Source organism: Chinchilla lanigera, unplaced genomic scaffold (assembly GCF_000276665.1).
Source record: "Chinchilla lanigera isolate Chin_1 unplaced genomic scaffold, ChiLan1.0 scaffold00002, whole genome shotgun sequence".
Lineage (NCBI taxonomy): Eukaryota > Metazoa > Chordata > Mammalia > Rodentia > Chinchillidae > Chinchilla > Chinchilla lanigera.
In genome coordinates, this window is record NW_004955403.1 from 37,316,938 (window position 1) to 37,339,929 (window position 22,992).

At 41.9% G+C, this 22,992-nt stretch overlaps 1 protein-coding gene across 1 annotated transcript; it reads right to left on the reverse strand.

Moving 5' to 3' along the window:
• Positions 1-5,490: 5,490 nt before the first annotated feature.
• On the reverse strand, positions 5,491-21,606 carry LOC106148642. Its single transcript, XM_013514866.1, has 3 exons — positions 21,369-21,606; positions 11,724-12,002; positions 5,491-5,843 (listed from the first exon to the last, which is right to left on the reverse strand). The coding sequence occupies exons 1-3, from the start codon at positions 21,604-21,606 to the stop codon at positions 5,737-5,739; spliced, it is 624 nt and encodes a 207-aa protein (XP_013370320.1). The 3' UTR covers positions 5,491-5,736.
• Between the last annotated feature and the right edge of the window lie 1,386 nt (positions 21,607-22,992).

Here is a 22,992-nt window from a genome sequence, read left to right on the forward strand (position 1 = left end):
GTGGTAACTAGGTCCTAATGTTCCATAGGAAATATTTAAAGCTATTTATGCCTGCACCCCTTTCAAGAAAACAAAACAGAGCAAAAGCATTTTCACGGTTCCATGGCACCTTGGGTGGAGTCAGCAAAGCCTTCCCATCAGCTCCATTCCGGCTTCTTGCTAGCAACCCAGGCAGCATGGGCCCTACCTTCCACACACCCAAACTTCCCTCCACTTTGGGACCTTTGGACCAGCAGGGGAGCTGCTTTCTCCATCCTACTTCAACCTTCTATGAAACCTCCATGTCCTCAGGTCTCAGTTCTCTCTGAGGGTTCTCCCAGCTCCCCCTGGCACAGCTGGTCACTGCCTCCTCTGAGGACTTCGCTCCCATTTCAACCACAGAATCAGCCAATCCATTCTGCTGTGGGGCTCAGGCCTTCCTTATCAGGCCAGCTGAATGCTGAGTGCAGAGTGCCCTAAGTGTAGGCCAAGGCAATGAATGACTCTGGATTTGTTTGCTAGCTTTTGGAAACTTTGGAGACATTCAAGTATGTATCAGACCCAAACAATAACTTTTTAATGCCTGGAGTTCATGGTTATTTATTAGTAAGCCGGCAGGAAAGATAGGCTGTGAGATGTTGTAGTCCAATTTCCTGTTGCACAGTTTCTTTAACCTCTTAATAAATCTTAGAACTGTATGGGTTAAAGAACACTGCAGAAAACATAGCATCTTGTACATTGAGGGCACACAGTTTTTGAGAGCCCAAAATTTAGAAAGAGAAAAGCTCAGATGAGCTCTGTGCTGCCCGGTCACTCTGAAATCAAGACATTCTTTAACTTCTCACAGCTAATTTTTCCTCCTTAGATGTAAGTATGTGCATTTAACAAAGGATATACAAAGATTTCACAGGACTGTAGTGAGAATTAATACAGAATGTATAGAACACACTTCAAAAATTAACACCATCATTAAATAGTGAACAAATGACTAGGCAATGCATTTAGGCTTCGGTATAGCATGATCAGGTGCAGCCTTTATTTCCAGGCATATTCAGTCATAGTTTTTAATTATTTAAAGGCAATCTTGTTATTTAAGAAACAAAGCCCCAAACAAAACAAAACAAAAAACAAAGCAAAACAAAACAAAGAAAAACTCAACTCTTTATCAAAGGCCTTTGATTTGCAGAGCCAGATACACTATACCCCTCATGGGTCATAATTCATACCAGATTGCACCTCATAAAAGCATCATTTTTTGCAGGCAAGGGGAGCACATTCACACTCACGTTCTGCTGCAGCCAGTTAAAACAGAAGCATTCTCCTCTCTGCATTCACAAAACTCAGTAGATGTTCTGTGAGGCTGTAATTACTCTTGGGCGATGTGAACGGTACCCATGCTTGGCAAGGTGTGGTGAGTTTGGCAGGGAAGTTTAATTTCCGTAACATTGTCTCCAGCTCAGGAAGTGGCTCAGGTGACTGGTATGGGTAAGTGGCTGCCAGTTTTTCGGGCACGGGCTTGCTACCCCTGGGTGACATCATTTGACTGAATTCTTTACTCTGTTTGCCTCATAGAAGCCTCTGAATTCAATTAGTCTCCATTTTTTCTCAAACACCTCATGTGATCCCCAGTATGTCTGTTCTCCCAAAAGCCTAATATGGAAGGCCTTGGATTCATGTGGTGAACCTCCTCGCCCATTAAAATAGCAGAAGCATTTACTCATGCACATGTCAAAACCACTGTATAATGGGAGGACGTCTTTTATTGGAGCATCATTATTACCTGGCATCATGGACTATAACTTGCCTACAACGTTGCAGCAAAAGAACTCATCCAGTTCATCCGTACCATATGAAATCTGTTTATCCCCAAATCTAAGAACTATCTGAGATCAAGGAAAATCAACTGTAAATTTTACGTGTTCTTTTGAAACTTTTCTCTAATTTGAACTAAACAGAGACAACAAACTCCTGCCCAGGTGGAGCTTGTTATTTTTGTGAGCTAAATTTTTTTCCTGTTAACCTAGCTCAGAGGCTGCACTGATTCATTAATCAGCCCAAGTATGCTAAATTATAGTAAATCCAAAGGATATTATCTCCTGAAATACAAATTAGCATACAAAATTCCAAAACGTTTGCAGGGAAGTCTTTTCACTGATGTTTCTGGCCCACTAATGGTAAACCTTATTGCATTTAAAATTCCTTTTAGGCAAAACCATAGTAATCCTGCTTAAAAGCTAGTTAGGTTAGGTGACATGGTATATTTTCCTGGCCTTTGTATCCTGTGTTATACATACAACTACACATTTCCTGAACTGCCTCTGTCATCATTTTGAGGGTAATAGGCACTTAGGATGTTTGCGAAATATTTATTTCTGATATAGTTTTACTGATTCTGCTGAGGCTTATAATTTTAGCTAGAATGTGGCACTTACTGAAGTCTGAGATTCATAGTTTGACGTCTTCAATACAAGTGAATCATATCCCATACATTCATCAACTTCTTAAATGTTTTAAGCAAATACTCCATGGATGAAAGAGAAGAAGGCAAGGAAGACAGACAGAACTGGTGGGGAATGCCTTTCAATTTCCTCCTAAGGGATGTGAGAGCTGAGGACCTACTTCTCTTACTTAGTGTCTGTTTTAAGAGCAGCAAATGGAGAAGTCTGGGAAAAGACAGCTGGTGGTGAGCAGCCTGAACCAGAACCTAGCAGCCCATCGGAAGGTAGACTTGGGGCCTCAGCCACTTCCTAAAAAATAGTTCAGAAAGTGAAGGCAGGCAGAACTGAGCCAATAGGTTACAAGTCACTGATATATCTCTAAGCCTTCCTGCATTATTAACTCAAAACACATCAAGGCACAGCTGTGTGGTGCCCCAGGAAAGCCCCAGGTATATGTTAAGCTTGCCAAAAGATGACCCAAATATTCGGTCACATCCTGGGCTTTATAATACTTTAACGTTTAATCAGACCACTGAAAGCTGGAATGTTGTCAGTATGTTCCTAATGCATAATTTTAGCTGAATGCCTGTTGTCAGTAAAGGTGAAATTCTTTTTCTTTTTTTATTTTAATGAACATTGCAGAAGGGATAATGTATCTGAAACCTTACCTAAAGCACAGTGAGTGAAAGGATGATCAGACCATCTTAAAGTGAAAAGAAAATTCAAAAACCACTATGTAAAAAGAGAAATAACACCCAAGATTCATAGTTGAGCTGAATACTTTGTTTCAAGATATTCAGTCTATTACATTTGCTAACTCTTCAAATGACTGAATATTAGCCATGTAGCCATATTACTCTATGAATGCCACATAATTATTTGGCTTATTTAAAGCACAGTAAGCCAACAATTCTGCAACACAGGATATGAAATCATTCACAATGAGAATATTTCTGAAGTATATCGTAATTATAGATTGAAGAGGAACACCATGGTAAAATGAAACAACTGGAGCCACAAAAACACTGAGCACACATTTAAGAGTCCAAAGCGATTTTCTTCCTCTTTCATTTTCAGATTTTCATTTGACTTAATAAGCAGACAAAATTAAAATGATAGGGTTAGAAAATAAACACATAGGAAAATGAAACTCCAAGAAGGGTTGTCGAAGCCACCATGAACTTCTCAGGAAACTACACACTACAGAGACATGAAAGGACACACCCAGAGTGGCCAAGATGGTGCCTGGGACACAGTGGCTGTCACTCCATGGCTCAAGTGGCCACACTGCTACACGTTACCTTGCTGGTCGAGGGCAGATGGCCGCACTGCAGAAAGTGCCACTGTGTTGTTCCCTCAGCAACCTAACCAGACTCTTCCTCTGGAATTACTTTCCCAGAGAAGCGAGTCTTCAGGATTTTAAACAGGATTTACCCTTAAAAATGTTCCTGAACTTGTGATCAGTGTTCTCAATTTGACTTTACCAGATTTGCCATCTGTGCTTAAGCTCTCGGAAAATTCTGCTGTTGTCCCGGGTGCACATTTTCCAGTGGTAACATCACTACCCTCCCCCTCACCGCCACATCTTGAAGGATGCTTGACGTGCTGGAAAGAAAATCACACTTGGACTCAGGAGATTCAAGACCTGCAATAACAGCACCTTGGGAAAGTCGTTTTTTCTTTTTTCTTTTTGGTCTTTTTGAGACAAGGTCTCGATATGCAGCTCAGACTGGCCTTGAGCTCACTTTGTAGCCCAGGCTGGTCTAGAACTCGGAACGATCCTCCTGCCTCAGCCTCCCGAGTGCTGGGATTACAGGCGTGCGCCACCACGCCCAGCTGGGAAAGTCATTCCTATATGCATTATTAAAAGAAAAGCCTGTACAGCAGAAGTATATACCTGTTGTAGCCAGCTCTCCTACTAGGAAGTGTAAATGTCCTACTGCTTTTAAATGAATGAGAACTTGGCCATCACATACAACACTGGATTTGCTGGGGATGTAGCTCAGTGGTAGAGTGTTGCTTAGCATACACAAAACCCTGGCTTCCATCCCAGTACTGAAAAAAAAAAAAACCAACATCAAAACATAGCATTTTGTATGTCTCAACCTTAACATACTTGGGATGGGTCTAAATTCAGGCTTTAAAAAATCTTTTAATGTAAAGTAATTCTAAATAACTTTTCCACGTGATTCTCCCAACTATATTCATTTGTATGCTAAGGCAAAGGAATTGACCCAAGTTAAAAGTCTGGCAGCTTCACACATCTGGTAGTTTCCTGAGCATCTACCACATGCTGTTGAACAGTTCTGGAAAGGCAGAAGATGAACTGATATTAAACAGTATAATTTTCTATGTTTGCATACCGTGTATAAAGAAGGGCCAAGGAATGCGTGGGCTTGGACAGCTGCCGTCGTATCCTTAGATGCTTCTTCTGCCCTTCAAAGAGATTTCAGTACCACTCTGTGTTGGAAATGATAGCTTCCCTTTGAAAAAGTGAGATTCAATTCCTTATCTACTGTTCCTGGGTATCTTACAGTCACTTGCCTGGATAGATTTCTAGCTGCTCGTGTGGACAGTATGTGCTCCCACAGCCCGTGTTATGTAACAAAATGGTATGATGTACGGAAGTACGGAGTACATGTGGATTCATTTTGTCTCATAATAGGAACCAAAAATAGATCTTGAGAAATCCACATGTCACCTTCCCTACAAATACATCCACTTTTAGTTATGAAGACAAGTAAAAAACGAGGTTTTACCAAGAAAAACCACAAGTCTTTCTAACTCCAGTTTTAAATCAATTCATTTGCGGTTTTACTGGGATATGCTATATTCTGTCACTGGGCTGATTTTTGCAGACTCTTGCACAGCTTAGTGAAGTAACAAAAGTTAATTTTATTCAGCTTTCAAAAACAGCCCAATTTTGTCACTCTATGCTCCTTTTGGGGGCATATTCATCTTCTCTGAAGGTTTTAATTCCCATGTGTGGCAATAATTCCCAATATCTGACTGTCTCCTGCACACCTCCACTTGGAATATTCACAACAACACTTGCCTTCCCTTCCATCCTTACCTCTGTGAAAGGCAGGCCCATGCACCCACAGCCTGGCACAGCCCAGAGTAGCCCATTACACGTGCCCTTCCTGAATCCTCACACACCTCCAAGGCCTGGTACAGATGGTTTTATCTTCTCACTCTACCTGCAACCCATCCACTGCAATCAGTTCCTTTGCCTCTTACTTAGTTGAGATCACCCAGTATCTGTTTCCTGCTTTGTTATAACCACTCCAGTTGGTTTGCCTGTTTTCTGGCCAACTACTTACACTGTGCCAGCCAACAAGGAGTAGAGAAATGGAGTGGATGGCATCTTTGCTGGCTTCCACAAAAACACAGCTTGGTAGGAATGAGGTTCAGTTTGGGAAGTCACTGCAGAATACAGAAGCACAAACTGAGAATTCTCTCCTGATTCAAAGCTCAATCTATACAGAGATGGGGTTGGGTCAATGAAATAATGAGCAACAAATTGGGACGCAAGTGCTGTTCAAGAAACAGTGGGCATCAGAGTGTTTCAGAGAAGGGAGAGAACAAAATGACAGGATAGAACTTTTTACACAAAATTTATGGACCAGTGAGTAGGAGGTTTGCTATAGCAGTCACTCAACAAACACTAACCACATATTAGTGCAAGGCTCTGCTTTAAGTAAGTTACAGATAAAGGAAAGAATCCTAAAATAATCCCTCTGTTCAAGAGTCAAACAGACTAGGGGCTGGGGATTTAGCTCAGTGACAAAGCGCCTGCCTGGCAAGCGCAAGGTCGTGAGTTTGGTTCCCGGTACCGGAGAAAAACCAAAAAAAAAAAAAAAAAAGAGTCAAACAGACTATACAATTGTGAGGTCCAATTCACTGTGAAAGTTACGAGTGAGAATTTGACTCTGAGCAGTTCTTGAATGGACATCCCACATTTGACTAAATTCAGGCTCCCTCTCTCCTAGGTGACTACTGCACATCTATCTTCTCAAACTGCCCTTCGCATTCCCTCCCCAACCCTCTCCCAGCTGGTGAATCCGGTCCCCATGTCACTGGGACAATGCGAGCAAGCAGAAGAGGACCCCAGGAGCTCCCAGCACCACCGCTCCCACCCCTGCATTGCTGCCAGCTTCCCAGGCCTACAGAAGAACCACTTCTGTGCTCTTTGCCAAGGCCACGCCCTCTGCTTGTGCACCAGGATGTCCCTCCAGCAACTGTCCCCATCTTTTCTGACCTTTGGGTAGATAAGCCCAAGCCCTTCATGAGCTGTGCTTGGATACCTCCCGGTCACTTGCTGGCCTCTTTCCAGAGACTGGGGAGAATGGCATGTACTCCAACACTATGTGTTACAAAACAAAATAGTTTGCTGTGAGAAACAATGGTGCAAGCCCTCCCGCACTCACTGTGCTGGCTCACAACCACTCCTCATCCTGCGTTCCCATCTCACCAGACTGCATCCCCAACCTGGCATTCCTGGTCCTCCTTCTTAGCTTTCTTTCCCTGGCAGCACAACGTTCCCTCTGAAGCACTAGATACCTAGTTTACTGGCTTTTGGATTTGTCTGTATCACTGGTATACAAGCTCCACAAGGGCAAGGATTCTGCATATTTTTCCATTTCATTCATTGCTTTCCTTTAACACTCCATAATATTTATTGAATCAATGAGATCCCAGTCCTGCCATTTTGATTTCTGTGAATCTGGGAAAATAATTTACCCTCTCTGAATCTCACTCTTATCATTTTTAAGATGGAGATGCTGATGGTACTTCCTTTATGGGATTGTGATGAGGATTATATGACAGAAAGGATTAAATATTTTAGTGCACATTCTAGTATAAAGTGTTGAACAAACAGTACCTGCTCTATAATTAGAGCATTATTATATTTACATCAAAGTTTATCTTAATAAAGTCTGTCCAACCACAAATTAATATTGGTTTGGGAATTTAGCAGACTGGCAACAAAAAGAAAAATAAATGCTTTATATTTGCTTTCCTTCTATTAGTAAATATTCCATTTAAAACCCAGCTGACTTTAAAAATACTGAACATACAACTGGTGGTGTTAATGTCTCAACCTCAGCCCCATAGACTGACCACTAGGCCTCACTTCTCCCATGACTGTGCTCTTTTCCCCCGCTTCTCCTTCCCCTCTGTGACCACAAATTCAGCTACTGCTCCAATCCCCAGCCCCACAGCTCCACAGTTCCAGGGTTGGGGTCCCTATTAGCATAAAGTGAATAGAAAAGGAAATGTATCCCTATGTGCCTTTATTTTCCTTCAGTGTTTCAAGAGAAAAAGAGAAGGTAGGGTCCCTTTGCCATTGTAGTTGGGATTAAAAAAATCCTTAAAAATTTTAAGTTGGAGCTGAGTGTATCTTCCTACAACAACCATGTTATAGATAGTCACTCAGTTCTATGGTCTTATTATTAAGGCAGAATACCTCAGCTAAAATCTCTGGGCTGGTCTGGGAACCTAACCAGTAAGTGTGACATGGTTTCAATGAAAAAATGTGTCACAATTCCCAGTGATGAGTTTATACACATCGTCCATGGTCAAGACTACAATCCATCAGAAAGCGGAGGGCTGACTCCTCCTCTGCAGGTCTGACAGTTTCACAAAGGCATCACTGAGGTCTTGGGAAGTAGAGACATCAAGCTTCAGAGTTTTCTGTTTGGCAGTCGGGTGCTACTTCATTCCTGTTCAGATGGGACACCTGATCCCAGTTCTAACACCAGGAAATGTGGCAGCCCACTTCAGAGAAGGCTGTGAGCCCCAGCGCCTGGTTATGATCATGCTTTAGTTCCCTTCTTTCCCTTTTCACTTTCCAATAGCCACTCCTTTGACTTGGCCTTGTTCATCTTCCTAGGAGTTTATTTTTAACATGCCTCTATTTTTTTTAAATGCAAAATTTTGCCAACAGAAACCAGAAAAGTCACTGCTCATTTCTTCTGGCCGACACACCTTATGTGAAAATGGCAGTTTCCCCCGAGGAGGAAACTTTTCCATCCAAAAAGCCTTTCAGGTTCCAACAATCTGGGCCAAACTGTGAAAGTCACCAGCTTTGCTTACCATCGTGGAGACACTTTGGCAATCCGGCTACCGTGCAGTCAGCAGGGAGACTGCCTGATATGAGTTAACCAGCCCACATTTTCAGTTTGTTTCCTTGTAGTCATTATCCAAAATACACAAGCAGGAGCGGCTCACCTAACTGGAATGGCTTACGTTACCAATTATGGTTAACCGTAAAGCACATAACCAAAAAGACAGCTCAGATTTACTGTCGGGAAGAAATCTGTGCCTGAAGTAGTCCACATGTTGGGCAGAAAACTGCATGTCCCTGGCTCACAATGGCGTTTCTCTCTCCCCACACCACCTGCTTTCTTCACTTGCATTTTATTCCCATGCCTTTTCTAGGACAATAGGCTGTTGCTTTCTAGTCATCACGTCTTCTTGGATCAAACCCTTCTCTTCTACCATCTCCAGCTCTTTAGCTGCAGGGATAAAACCTGATACAGAGCTTCCCTGTCATCACTGGAATCCTGAGGGGTCGCTGGAGCAAAATAACCTGGGCGACAGAACCAAGAGAAGCAAATGGATCAGGTTTATCTTAGTTTGGTCCTGGGGAGACTCCTTTCCTTCTCTACACCTTTCTTTAAAGTCTGATAAGAGTCTGCTTCTTGAGACGTGTCACGAAAGAATATTACCAGAATAGGCTAATATGTATAAACACCTGGAGTACTTTCAGAAATGTGTTTAGTGCTCTTTGGACATATTACTTTTAAAAAGTGAATCTTTATGGGCTACCTTCCCCATTTAGTTATGGAAGTGGGTTACTTTGCAAGACACTGACTGACGGGTAGTTTCTGGAGTAGAGTGAACTTTGATTACCCAGTGTTTAGCTAAATCTTCTTAAATAAATGCTGAAGAGGAATAACGCATTTTGATATGAAGTTGTGGAAATATACACAAAAGGAAGGTAACGTCTAATGTGTATTCTTCCAATTCCCTATGATAGTGAAAGTAATCTGGAACGAGGGTACAAATTAACAACTATCTGAACAATCAAAAACTGAACAAATTAAGAATTTTCTTTTGAAATAACTGCTTTAGCATCATGAGCACGGTGAACTCTTTGGTAATTTCCAAGAAATACCTTCTGTTTCAGTAATAATTTGTTGCTTTACCTGTCAGAGATATACTGTAACCGAGACAAAATAATATATTGGGGGGAAAAAAAGAGGCAATGACGCTCAAGAGCAGTACAACACCACTTATGAGCAAAGTCTGAAAAAACATTAGTTTTAGGCTGAAGAAGGCAAAACAGTAAAACTGGCAGAGCAATCTCAGTGCAGTGTGGTGCGCTGCATTTTTATTATCTTCACAAGTTTTATGAAATCAACTAGAAACTCTATCTAGAGCCCACAGGATCTGAAGAACACTAAGGCTACTGTCAGTAGGACATAGGTCTGCTGTTTAACGAGTCAGTGTCCCCACCTCGCTGACCGGCCACGTAGTTATTACATCATTTAAAGCAGGTGAGCTGTTGTCCCGCACCAGCTACCAGAATTTTATGATTCATGGATTTCAACATGCAAAGAAAATAAAGCTGTATCCTCTGCAAACATCTGTCCATTCTCTTCGCTTAGCACGTGAAGCGTTGTCCATGTGGGCCTGTTTTGTTGTTCAATGCGCATGCTCAGTTTTTAAAGGGATGTATGTGCGCGCCAGGCGACTCACCCCAACTCCTTTTTCCAAAGATTAAAAAAAATTAGAAAAATCAGTAAAAATAAGGCGTAGAAATTAGTTCAAAAATCTGTTTACTACCTAGCTTTTGTCTGCTTGTATAGGTTTACTGCTCTAGTACTGACCATTTAACTGCCTAATTTATAAAATCTGACCATGGCTCTAAGGCCTAGTGGTACATGTACTTCCTTCTGTCTCCTGTATCAATCAATATGAGCACACTAGGGGAAAAGGTGAACTGCAAACCTCTTTTCACACCAAAGTTTGCCGGTGTGTGTGTGTGGGTGCTTGCTTCTATGGGGGATGTGTAAAGGTTAGTGCGAAAGATGCCATCTCTGGGCTGTGCGCTTGGAAGCAACCCAACTTCTGGGGACTACAAGCAGGACAGCTTTTCCTTGGGTAGTGAGGGACGAAGTTCTGCCAGAAACCTTAATGACACGAATCCTGACTGTTCTGACAGTCACACGGGGCATTTTCCAAAGGCTCAGCCCGGAGCCGGCGGCCGGGGCGGGGCGGAGCCGTGGGGAGGGGCTTTCCGGACTGTGTCCCCAGGACCACGCCGGTCGCCCCAGCGGAGTGTGCGCTGCGCCTTTCCCCGCCGGTCCCGCGACCGCGGACCGAGGTGGACACGCGCCAGCTCGGGCGGCTGCAGCCTGCCGGGTCTGATGAACTCACACCCGCCCCGTGATCGTCTGAGGACAGGTACGGGCTTGGCCTGTCCAGGCCTGCTGCGGGTGCGAGTCGCAGTTCAGCAGGCTGCAGACAGAACTGCGTCCCAGGAGACCCAGCCCAGCCCCGCCAGCCTCCCCAGCGCGCCCCCTGCCGTCCCCAGCGCGGGAGCCAAAGTCCCAAGCCCCGGCCAGCCTCCAGGGTGTCCAGCTCCTCTCTGGACCAGCCACCATTCAGGACAGGGCCCCCCTCGGGGCTAAACAAGGCAAAGGGCGGGAAGCCCCCGGCCGGGCGCACGCATCGCCGCGGAGAGGACCGCACCGGGGCTCGCAGACTGGCGCTCCGCTAACAAAGGGGGAGTGCGGGGACTGCAGCGACGGCGCCGGGGCCACACACCCGCCCGCCCGGGGGGCACCTACTCCGTGCGGGGCACCGCGCCCCACGTTCCGGGCAAACGTCCGGGGAAGGGCGCCGAGGTGGGCGAGCCCGGGGGAGGAGGCGCGGCTCGGCCGGTGGACCCTCCCCCGCCAGCTGTTGCGGGATGAGGTCATCGCCCCCTTTCCGGGCCGAGAGGGGCCACGGCGAGGCGTGGGGCCGCGCACAGAAGCACAGGGGTGGGAGGATCGTGCGCGGCGGCAGAGCATCCTCTGCGGCCCCGGCGCTGCTAAAATGATGCCGAAAGTTCCCAACCCGAGCTCCGCTTTCCCAGGGCTGCGCCCGCAGCGGGCGGGTGGGGGCTCGGCGCGGTCGGCGGGTCCGGGAGTCCCGCTCGGTGCCCCCGTTCCGCTCCCCACGCGCCCCGCTCGCCCGCAGCCGCGCTGACTCAGAGCCTCCCGCCCGCCGGCGCCGGGTGCCCGCGTCTACCTCGCTCTCGGGGCCGCGCCCCGCCAGCTGCTCGCGATCCCGCGGTCCGGCTCCGGGGCTGCGCGGCCGCCCAGGTACCGCGCTTTATAGCGAGCGCGGGTGACTCAGGGAGACTCGACGCCGCGCCGCGGCCCGCCACCTTCAAAATAAGAGTCCGCGCCGGGCCAGCAGAGCAGGGGAGGCGTGGCTCGGCCTGGGAAGCAGCCCCCAGGTTAGGGTCCCCCGCCCCTTCTCCAAACTCGGTCCCGCCCTTTGCATCCTTCGGTCGCACGCCCCTTCCTGGAGGCAGTCAAGTTGTACAGCTCGGGCTTCCCCAGACCTTTCGGGAAAAATGGACAACAGGGAAAAAGTTTGAACTTTTATAAGCCAATAGAGATGTTGGCTGCATGTCACCAATAATGTTATCTTTTACAGACTAAAAAGAGGTGCGTGTAATCCTAGCCCTCGCGAGGCTGAGGCAGGAGGATTACTGCGAGCTGGAGGCCAGCCTGGGCTACATAGTGAGTTCAAGGCCAGCCTGAACTGCATAGAGAAAACCTGTCTCCAAGACATACACACACACACACACACACACACACACACACACACACAGAGGTGCATGCACTATAAATGAGACCCCGGGGCATGGTCGGAGAAAGGAATGAAACGTTTCTCATAAAACGGGAGCAGCATTAAAGAATAAAACCGTGGGGCTGGTAGTGGGGCGGGGCCAACCCTTGCCTGCTTGCAGGTCTGCTAAAATGGTTATAGAGCACAAGTCAGGTCAAGCCTGGGGTGGTGGCCCAGGTCTGTAATCCTAGCACTCCGGGAGGCTGAGACAGGAGGATTGAGTCGAGCTAACACAGCTCAGCAATTTAGCAAGATCCGGTCTCAAAACAAACAATGAAAAAAGGGCTGGGATGCAGCTTAGTTAGAAGGCTCTTGGGTTAATCTCCAGGACCCTCTCCCTTTGAAAGAAAAAGAGAAAGAACAGGAGACTTATCTGAGGAAGAAAAAGGATAATTTCTTGACTTCCATTAATCACTTTACTCTGTTCTGCGTGACAGCGAGTGAGGAGGCCTTGGGCTAAGAGGTGCCTTGCTCTACTCGCATTTAGCAGCATTTGGGAAGCAGCCCCTCCCCGGTCACCCTTGTCTGCCATAAACTACTCAACGCCCCGGAGTCACTTGTTCTAAAACTTCTACACGGGAGTGTCCCTAGAAATGTTTGTGAAAGACAAAATGGGCTCGTAAATTCCAGAGTTCATTTCTTTATGTACAAAGCGTCACAGAGTATGGACTCAGCTCTAAATCCAGATCACCAACTTTTCCTTTTCCTTTCGCTGGCTCAGCTCAGAATAGCCTGGCTCTGTGTCTACAGTAATCCTCTGGAAGCTGGCTTAGCACACTGTATTTGTTTGGGGGAGGAGCGCTCATAACTTGTATTTTTTTCACTTTTTTTTTTTATTAGTACATGTTTGCAGTACATAATGATTGCATTCTTTGTGGGGAGTTGGTACACCATAACACATCTTAATTACTTGTTTTAAAATGCCTTTCTCTCCCCCTCCCTCCCTTCCCCTCTGTCTCCTGCTTCTCTTTCCATTTGAGAAAGATCTATTTCCCTACTTCTTATTATGTATTTTCTGATTTACTCTTTTTTAAAAAAAAAGATTCTGACTTTGTCATATAAGAGAAACCACGCAATATTTAAACTTGCATATCTGGTTTATTTCACTTAACGTCATGGTCTCAAGGTGCACCCATTTTCCTACAGATGACTCAAGTTTATCCATCTTTGTGTCAGAATAGTACCCCACTGTGTCTAAGTAGCACATCTTATCATTTATTCATCTGTTGATGTACACATAGGCTGCTTCTGAGATTTACCTGCTATGAACTGTGTTGCTATAAACACGGGGATGCATATATCACTATAATATGATGTCTTTAACTCTTTGGAGAAGATACCTAGAAGAGGAAGAGCTGAACTGAATAGAATTTGTAGTTTTAGTGTTTTGAGGAAGCTCCATACTGATTTCCACAGTGGCTGTACTAATTTACCTTCCTATCAACGATGTAGAAGGGTTTGTTTTTCCTCCGGTAGCCCTGCCAGCATTTGTTATTTTTCGATTCCTTGATATAGCCATTTTTTCTGGAGTAAGTTGGAATCTCAATGTTATTTTAATTTGCACTGCTCTAACAGCCAGCAGTGTTGGACATTTCTCCATGTATTCATTGGCCATTTGTATTTCTTCTTCTGAGAAGTGTCTGTTCATTCTAGTTGCCCATTTTTTAATCCGGTCTTTTATTTGGAGGGTCTAATTTATTTTTAGCACTTATATTCTAGATTTTAGTCTTCTGCCTAAGGAATAGTTGGCAATTTTTTTTCCCATTCTGTAGATTATCTTTTCATTCCCTTTGGTATTTTCTCTCTGGTGTGTATCAGTTATTTGTGCCTTGTTTCTCCTGCCAGAGTGTGTGTTCCCTAACTACTTGGATCAAATCTTTTACACAAAATAAGCTGTCAAGGGACTGACTGAATGAAAATACCTAACATTTGTTGAACTTAGTATTACAGCAGGCCATTTCTGTAAAGTGGCCAGCAAGTAAAGGCCAATAAAGGTCAACTGGATTTGAACACCAATTAGAACACTAGTTTACATGATCTAGTAATTTTATCCCTATCTTCATTATTGATATTAACAGTAGAGTTTCTATGTTCACAGTCCTAGGGCAAATTCATATTTTTATTCTCTCTCAGCCACCCCTAGAAAGATAGAAATATCATCACTGATTTTGGATGAAAACTGAAGTCTGTAAAATAGTCAAGCAACAAGCCAAAAGCCAATGTGTTCTTGTAATTGTACTCCTAGAGATAAATGCTGTTAATTTTCTACAGTATACTTTTCCAGACATTTGTGTATGTTTAAATACATATTTAGAACACAGATTAGATCATTGTTTATATATAATTCTAGAACCTGGTTTTTAAAAACTCCTAACAAGTACTGCAATCATCTTCCTAGGTGTGAGACAGGGTATTATCACCTTCAGTTTCCGAGAGGAGAATAATCCAGAGCTTCTATTGGCCTGAGGGAAAATGTTTCAGAAAGTGAAAAGTCCAACATTCCACTATTTAATTTTGCCCTTCCTTGAATTGTAGCTTGCTTGTTCCCATGTCAAATCGCCATGAGGGGCAGCAGTAATGGCATTACTTGGCCTGTCACAGTGTGTTCTGACCGACTGCAGTGTGACACTGAAGTCAGCTCTAAAATGAGAGCTAGGACTGATGGTTTGTGTCATTAACTGTGCAGCTCTGAGGCTTTCTTATTTCCACAATAATGGGATTGATTCAGCTGATGAGTTTTTAAATCACAGTTCTTCAATTTGTGATTTGATGATATAAGCACAGACAACAAAAAACAGATAAGCATCTCTAATTGTTAGCATCTCTAATATCTACCAGCCGTGGGAGGGGTTGTAGTGCGGAATAGAGATTGAGGATTGATTAAGCCCGAATTCGTTCTTTACTCTTAAGAGGCAGCATGACGACCCATTACCTCTGCCTCCCTGGGGCTGCCTTATTCTTACTGGAGGGCCTAGCAAGGAAGCATTGATGTGGAACAGCTTTCATTTTCCAGTGCTGAAATCCAAGAAGATTTCAGGCAATGATGGGAAACACTGACTACTTTAATGTCCTCAACTTTAAGGTTTTTATACATGAAGTGTGGGAGGTATGGATATATTTTATCTATCACCTTGGACAAGCCCCAGAATTGCTAAAACGAGGACAGTAGAAGCAATGGTGAGAATTTCTGCCAAGTTTGAGAAAAAGGGTACTCTGTCTTGCTCTGTGAAGTGCAGATTCTGACCTGCACCCACCTCTTTAGATCTTTTTTTCTTCATTCCCCCTTAAGTAAAATTTAAGTCTTCTGTGGCTAAGAAGGTAAGATGAAAGGGAGAGAGGAAAATACACAATGAAATTTTATTTCCCCTGAGCTGCCTTTGAGGGATTTTTTCTGGCCTCAGAGGAAGTATTTGACCAAGTGTCCACTTTAGGACTTCTCTTGGCACAGTTTGGCTTACAGATTTATGGCTTTAAATACATTTAATTTGGGATAAAGCATTTGGCTCAATTTTCCAATTGCTTGGAGGAGAAGTGTGGAGTAGGTGAAGGTAAACATTTAGGTTATTTGATCATTCTCTCTTTCACATTTTCACAAATGGAAACTTTGAAATATAGATATTTAAAAACTAAAAGAACAACAAATAAGAACTAAAGATAATGGTATTCATTCAACAAAGAGGATCTCGGCAGTGAAGCCTCACTGCAGATCACATACACCTACGTAAGCCTGTAGCCATGTATGTGTGTACATCTATTGTACGTACTTATGTATGTAAGACTCATGGCAGATATTATGATCATCTATCTTATAAATACTCAGCTAGGTAATATTTTATAAAGTGGATATTATTAATAAGTCAAATAAATGTCTTTTAATGAACATCCATTAGAAGAACTGCTACCAGCAATCTATGTGTCCTAACCATGATTTTTTAATTTGAAAATGAAAGTCAAAATCTGCATTTTCATTCTTCCTACTTACATGAAGCAGCAAAAGACTGCTATTATGTTTTCAGGCATTTTGTTAAAAATAATACTTTATTATTTATAAAATATTTTAATTGATATTTTCTTGGATTTTTGGCTTCTGGGTTAGCATGCTTTCTGTAATGAAACCTTTCTATGCATTTCTTCAGTGTGATCAAAGGTTTGTAAAGCAGATATTCTGATAGCAATGCAGCATCAGGGTCTATTTCCATTCACATCTGGTGTTTTGATATTGTTTTTAATTTTTGTTGGTTTGGCTCTTGGTGTATTTTCAAGAATTACAAAATCTTGGCTCAAGGGCCCATTAGTTCTTTTGTAGATACTACCTTTGCAAGAGCTGCCAATCACCAGCAAAGAAGAAGAAGACTAAGAAAATAGTATCTTTTGACATTGGTTCTAACTAATATTATTTTTAAGAATTGTTTCTAGGGTAGAATGCTCAAGATCAGCTTTTATCCCACTCATTAAAAAAACAAGCACCTCAAAAAAGTCTTGGACCATTTGGAATTTGGATTTGTAACATTTTATATATAAACATTTATAAACCTACATTTCATAGGAATTACATTTGTTTCCACATTAACAACTACACATTATTTTAACAAAAAGAAAAAAAATTTAAAAATAAAAATGCGGGCTTTCTAAAGAGACTAAGCCCTGTGCATTATTTGATCTTGAATACAGACTTTGGGGGAGGAGGTCAAGGGCAAACCTCCAAGGACAATTCATACTTTCAACGTAAAAACAAGTTAATGTACTCCATTGGCCAAGATAACTTTCTGGCTCTTTGGTTTGTACATAACTTTTTATGAAGAATAAGGAGAAAAGATAAGAGGGGAGGTGGGGCTGTTTGTAATTGTGCAGCTGTGACTGGAACCTAGAGGACATAATTACTGTGTCAGAGGGAGCAAGACAGGCAGAAGGTCTGCAATTGTGGAATGTCAAGAGAGAGCATGCCCTGGTAAACAAAAGGACAGATTGAGTTAGGAGACCAAAGTAACCTTGAACTCCCGAAAACAACCCCAGGGAGCTCAAGAAATCAGAGGCAGAAGGGGCCTGACTGAAGAGATTGTCTAGGGGATGTCCTAAATGGGCTTGGGCTTTGGAACTAGACAGAGTGGGGTCAGTCATAGGCTGTTTCCATGGCTTTGAAATGTTTAGAGATCTGTTTTCTCATTAGCAAAGTGAGGGTAAAGGCACTGACCCTGGACTCTGCTGAAAAGACAGAGCTGCTGCCAGTTCTGTGCTAACATGATGTGTGTGTTACACACTGGGTGGGAGGTGGCGGGGGTTTGGTCTTCTTTTCCTTTCTAATCTCGGAATTTTTTTGAGTGTTTAAAAAATAATAATCTGAACTTCACTTGAGCTGGCACTGTGTCAGCACTTTCTACTCATTCTCCCGATTTATCTGACCATGCAAACCATGAGGAAAATCACCGCTGTCATCATCCTTCCTAGGACAGGAGGACCGAGTACAGGAGGACAGGTAATTTACCTAAGGACATAGTGCTGCTGAGCAGGGGAACTGCGATGTTAATCATGGACTCCAGAGCCCAAACTCTAAGGAACAGAGCTTTGGAGTAAAAAGTGCTTATGTATGGAAAATTCATTAACCACCCAGGACCCTAAGATCTCTGTTAACAAATCAGTAATTCACCCTCACAGAGCTGGATTGTGAACAGTGATGTGTGCTTGGCCTGAAATAGTTAAGCAGCTTCTAGATACATCCGGCTTGATTCACAGGAGGGCCTGACTCATTACTGAGTATCTTTTCCAAATCAAATGAGCTCTGCTGGCTGTGATCATACACAGATTCCACATGGATTACTGAAGAAGCTCAGTTATAAGTAGGAATTTGCCTTTGTACATGTCTCTCCTGAGTAAATGATAAAATATGTTTAACTTTACCCTACATAAGAAAAACCTTAAGCTGTGTCTTAATGAGTAGTAATAGAAATCTAATGAGTAGTAATAGAAATCTATAGTAATAGAAATCTAATGAGTAGTAATAGACAAATATGGTATAATAAGTTAGGAATACACAGTCTGTATCAGTCCCAAAGGCAATTCATGAATCATGGGTGAGATAATGTATAAGGTTCTTAGTTGATTCTCTTACAACAGTGACTTCTGGGACACCACACAAGGAATCTATGCTATACTTCATAGAGACTCTTTTGGGCACTTGGAAAATAACCAGATCTGCCACAGTGCCATTGCTGCTCTCAGAAATAGAGAAACAAAAAAATCATCTTGTAAAAGAGCTGCCATAGGTGTTGCCTATGTTTTTCAGAATGAAGTAAATGCAGAGGAAACCATGAACTCCAGCAGGCTCTATAAAGAAGTTATGTTTCTAGAAAGGAAGGAATCAGCCTCTTTTCCCTGACTTGGATAAACCTGTCATCTCCCCCATATGCTTGTATTGGAAGTTTAATCCCTACGGAAGTAGTGTTGGGGCATATGAAGAAGTGATTAGGCTACGAGGTGGGGTAGATGCTTTAGTGTTATCACCTTATCACCAGAGTGGGTTCTTGATAAGAAGATGAGTTTTGGGATGCCTCCCTCCTCTTTCTCTCCTTCTCCCCCGCCCCGGGGGGGCTTGCTTCTACCTTCACCCCAGGATGTGCCAGCAAGAAGGTTTTGCCAAATGATATTCCCTTGACCTCGGACTGTCCAGCCTCCATGAACATGAGAAATATATTTCTTTTCTTTGTAAATGACAAGGAGGTCTGTGGTATTCTGTTATAACACCACAAAATGAACTAAAATACCTTTCCTCTCCCACATCCTTCACATCTTAAGCTTGAGACTCCATGCTTTTGAATGAATGAACTAATCCTCTGGGTCAAAGTAATGAGATTATGTTATCTAAAGTACTTTGTTTTTCTCATCAAGGAAATAACATAGTAATTTACCTGTGTGTTAAAGGTTTCTAGCAAAGGAATCCAACTGCTAAGCTAATTGTTGAGATTGTTTTGTAGCTTGTACCTTTAACAAGATAAAGGTTCAAACCTAGATTCCATTATAGAAAGGAAATGAGAAATGAGAGGATGGGGGAAGTAAAATATTCTAATTAAATTTTCTTTAAAAATAGAAATGTAATGGATACACTTCAAGTTGAAAAACTCCCTTAATGTAGATCATAAGGCCAATAGGAAGAAATATTTAGTAACATTATCAGTTAAAGGAATAAACCTATTTTATGTGACTGACAATTAAAACAATCAAATTAATAATATTGTTACTCCTGGTTACAGACCCATTAAGTGAGTTATACTAGGACTCTGTTGATAAAGTGGACTATTAGATTTTAAGAAAAGAAAACAAGAATTGTATAAGATTTGAATAAATATGAAAAATATTTTCATTATTCCAATTGTTATTATTCTTATATCAGAATTGTTATTATTTTTATATCAGTGTATCATATTTGTCTTTTTGTTTTTAGTAACTTTAGAATTAAAAGATTTTAAGGAAATTTGGTCAATTTCTAGAATATTATGAGATTCTTCAAATGAAATTTTGGCTCAACCTGATAAGTTCAAAGAAAAGGTAGGAGCCTATAAATATTTCCAAATTGCTATCTATTGTACAATATGTAATGAATTTTAATGGGATTTAGCTCAGAAACAGAGCTCAAGAGAGAAGATGAACTGAGGGAAATTGGAGTTTAGAACATTATTAAAATGTAACTTCTGTAGAGAGTTGACAAAGAAAGATTTGGAAAATAAAGTTTTCAATGCAAGAAAAAGAATTACCAGAAGCCATAAGCACACTAAATTGAGTCCCATTTCTTTGAAAAACAAGCTCTCTGCAAACATCTCATTTTTTCCAGAAAGCTTCATTAGAGATCAATTTATTCGCTGCAGGTATGTGCATGTGCTAGCCCATTGTTACAGGTAGGTCATTAGCTTATAGGTGGTGACATTATGATCCTAACTTCACTTGTGGGTGGTAAAGGAGGAGCTTGACATAACTTTGTCATTGTTCCCTTGTTTGTTTGTCTTCTTTATGATACTGAATGAAACTTTGTATCCCAGCAATGAATAAACAGGCCTGATAAAAATTACCCTTTCAAGTTGACTGCATTTTAGAGAATCCAAGTGGCCTATTCCCAGCATAGAAGAATTAATTTTGGATTCGGTTCTTGATCTCATGGTCATCACACTATGATCAAAAGGCCCTATGTGAGTGGGTCTTGTAGAACGTGCTAGTTGGGGGTTCTCACCAGCATGTCTAGGCCAAGTGGGGTTACTTAATCAGTGATCCTGAGCTACCCACTGCTCAGAGAGTAGCATCAAGAAAAGTAGAAGAAACAAATTAAATCCCTGAAGCACTTAAAAGTGTTTTTTATTACAATAGGGTAAAAGATAGATGAGGGGAGTTATGGTTTTATGAAATTTCTTTGTTCATAATCTTAGGCTGGGCCAACTTATTATTAGACATAGTAGGCATAGTGACAAGGGCCCAGGTACTTTTAGCAGCCCATAAACAATTTTTAATCATTTTTAAACTTACAGGAAAAAATGAATATAACAATATATTATAATGAACCCAGCATGGATTATGGTCATCTTTATATTAATATAATTATTATATATAATTCTACTATTTTTAGTGGACAAAGGAACTCAGAAAGACAAAGTGCCTGGGGCTCATGAAAGCCATAATAAAGCTCTAATCTTAGCTAGCTGATGTTTGTCTGAAACTTTGACACTTTCCTTCCATTAAGTGTAAAGACGAGCTACACTATCCATTTTCTATTCATGGCTGTGTTCTATGTGAAACTAAATCAGTAGGTGTCACATGTTCTTAAAAGAAAACATGGATTTGTATTCTGAAGCTCTTGATAATGGAAGAGAGAAGAAAAAAAATCAGCTGTTAACAACAGGTGCTTTGCAGTTGTTCATTCATTTGGACATTTCTTTTATGAGTTAATTACTCATAATTCCTTTGTGAACAATCTTCACATCTGGGAAAATAAAGCTGCCCACTGAAAGGGAGTTACTAGAGCGTAGGTGAAGCACAATAGTTAATTCATTTGGATACCCTTAAAAGGCTGAACAAAAATCCCTGAAGCACTTAGAAGTTCGGCTTCATGTCTAAAGAATGAGGTGGCATCGTCTGGAGGCTGTGACCTGGGGATCTGTGGCCTCAGTTCAGCACCTAGCTCCTGGTACTTCCTTGGGTCACCCACTCTCTTATTTACATAGACACCACCTTTCCCAGAGCACTCCGCCGGTCCAATAGCTTTGGGATCATCCGCAAAATGTTCTTTTATGAGCATTATGTGTGTAAAGATTTCTCTTTTCAATTTCAATTTGTTTGTGTCTCTAGATGGCAAAACAAATCCGAAGCTTGATTTATTAGTATCGTCTGTGTATTCATACTGTAAATACATCAAGAGATTCTACCAAATCCTGAGACTTTTTGGAAGTGAAGTCTCATCTGCTCTGTTGAAGGGCTGGATGGAATGATGTCTAAAATTCTCTGCAGCCGCATGGCACTGGGACCAGCCCACTCTGACTTGGTGGGCAGCTTCTGTAGCAACGCTTCAAATGGATGATGAAGTACTACACAGAGCAGTGATCTTTGACAACACTCCATTGAGAAGTGAGAAAAAAACACTAAAACTTTTCTTTGTACTTATAGTTATCTTATTTTTAAATTTTTCTACCTTTGTGCATATTTACATAATATGTATAATATGACACATATATAAACATATACCTGTATACACACATATACATAGATAAATACACAAGCTACAGGGATGAGCACCCCAAATCTTAAATCCTACGGCTGTAGGATAAGATAGAAAGTGCAGAGAACAAATATACCATCAATTGGTGGAAAACTGTTCAAGCTTCATTTTTAGCACTATTTGGTTTATACACATCTTGACATGAGGCAAATCAGTCTATTTTCTAATAGCTTGGGAAGACAGATAAATAAATAATGGGTTAAGGTAATTCCTTCACCATCCCTTTATGTAGCAGTTCAACTGAATACCGTAGATCAGTTGAAGACATGAAAAAACTTCAGCAGAGGCTGAGAGCTGAGACTCCACCCCCATCCTGTAAATTACAGAGTCTATTATTGTGAGTATAACTTTATGTCTGTTATGTTTGAAGCGTGGATATTGTGGATAAGCAGAGCATTCGACTTGCGAGATCTTTTTTCCTGTTGATGTGCTAGGACTCATACACAGACTCAGAGACACAAAGACAGCCATTACTTAACAACACTTACTGAGATCCTCATTTAAAAAGTAAAAGTAGCATCCGCAGATTCCTTTAAAGAGCGTATATATTTTAAAATGCACTTGTCTGTTCCCCAAATTTTAACCTATGCAGGTACTTTTTGGAGCTTTTCTGTAACTACCATTCTCACATTCAAACTGACAAATTACCACTTTGATACCACCGTTTTATTTTCTCAATTAAATGTGAAAGTCTTACTTGTACCTTTGGTCATTTTAAAGAGAATTATCATCTACTTGGGATACTTTAAATGTATTCTCAAATGCTTTCCTTGAACATCTACTGAAGTAACGCTATTTCATGTTGAGGGAGCGCATGATTTGGATCTGACTCTCATATGAATTTGAGCAAGTTGTTAAGTTTCTCTGTGTGTCATTTTCATTCTCTGGGAAAAAAAAAAACATGATCAA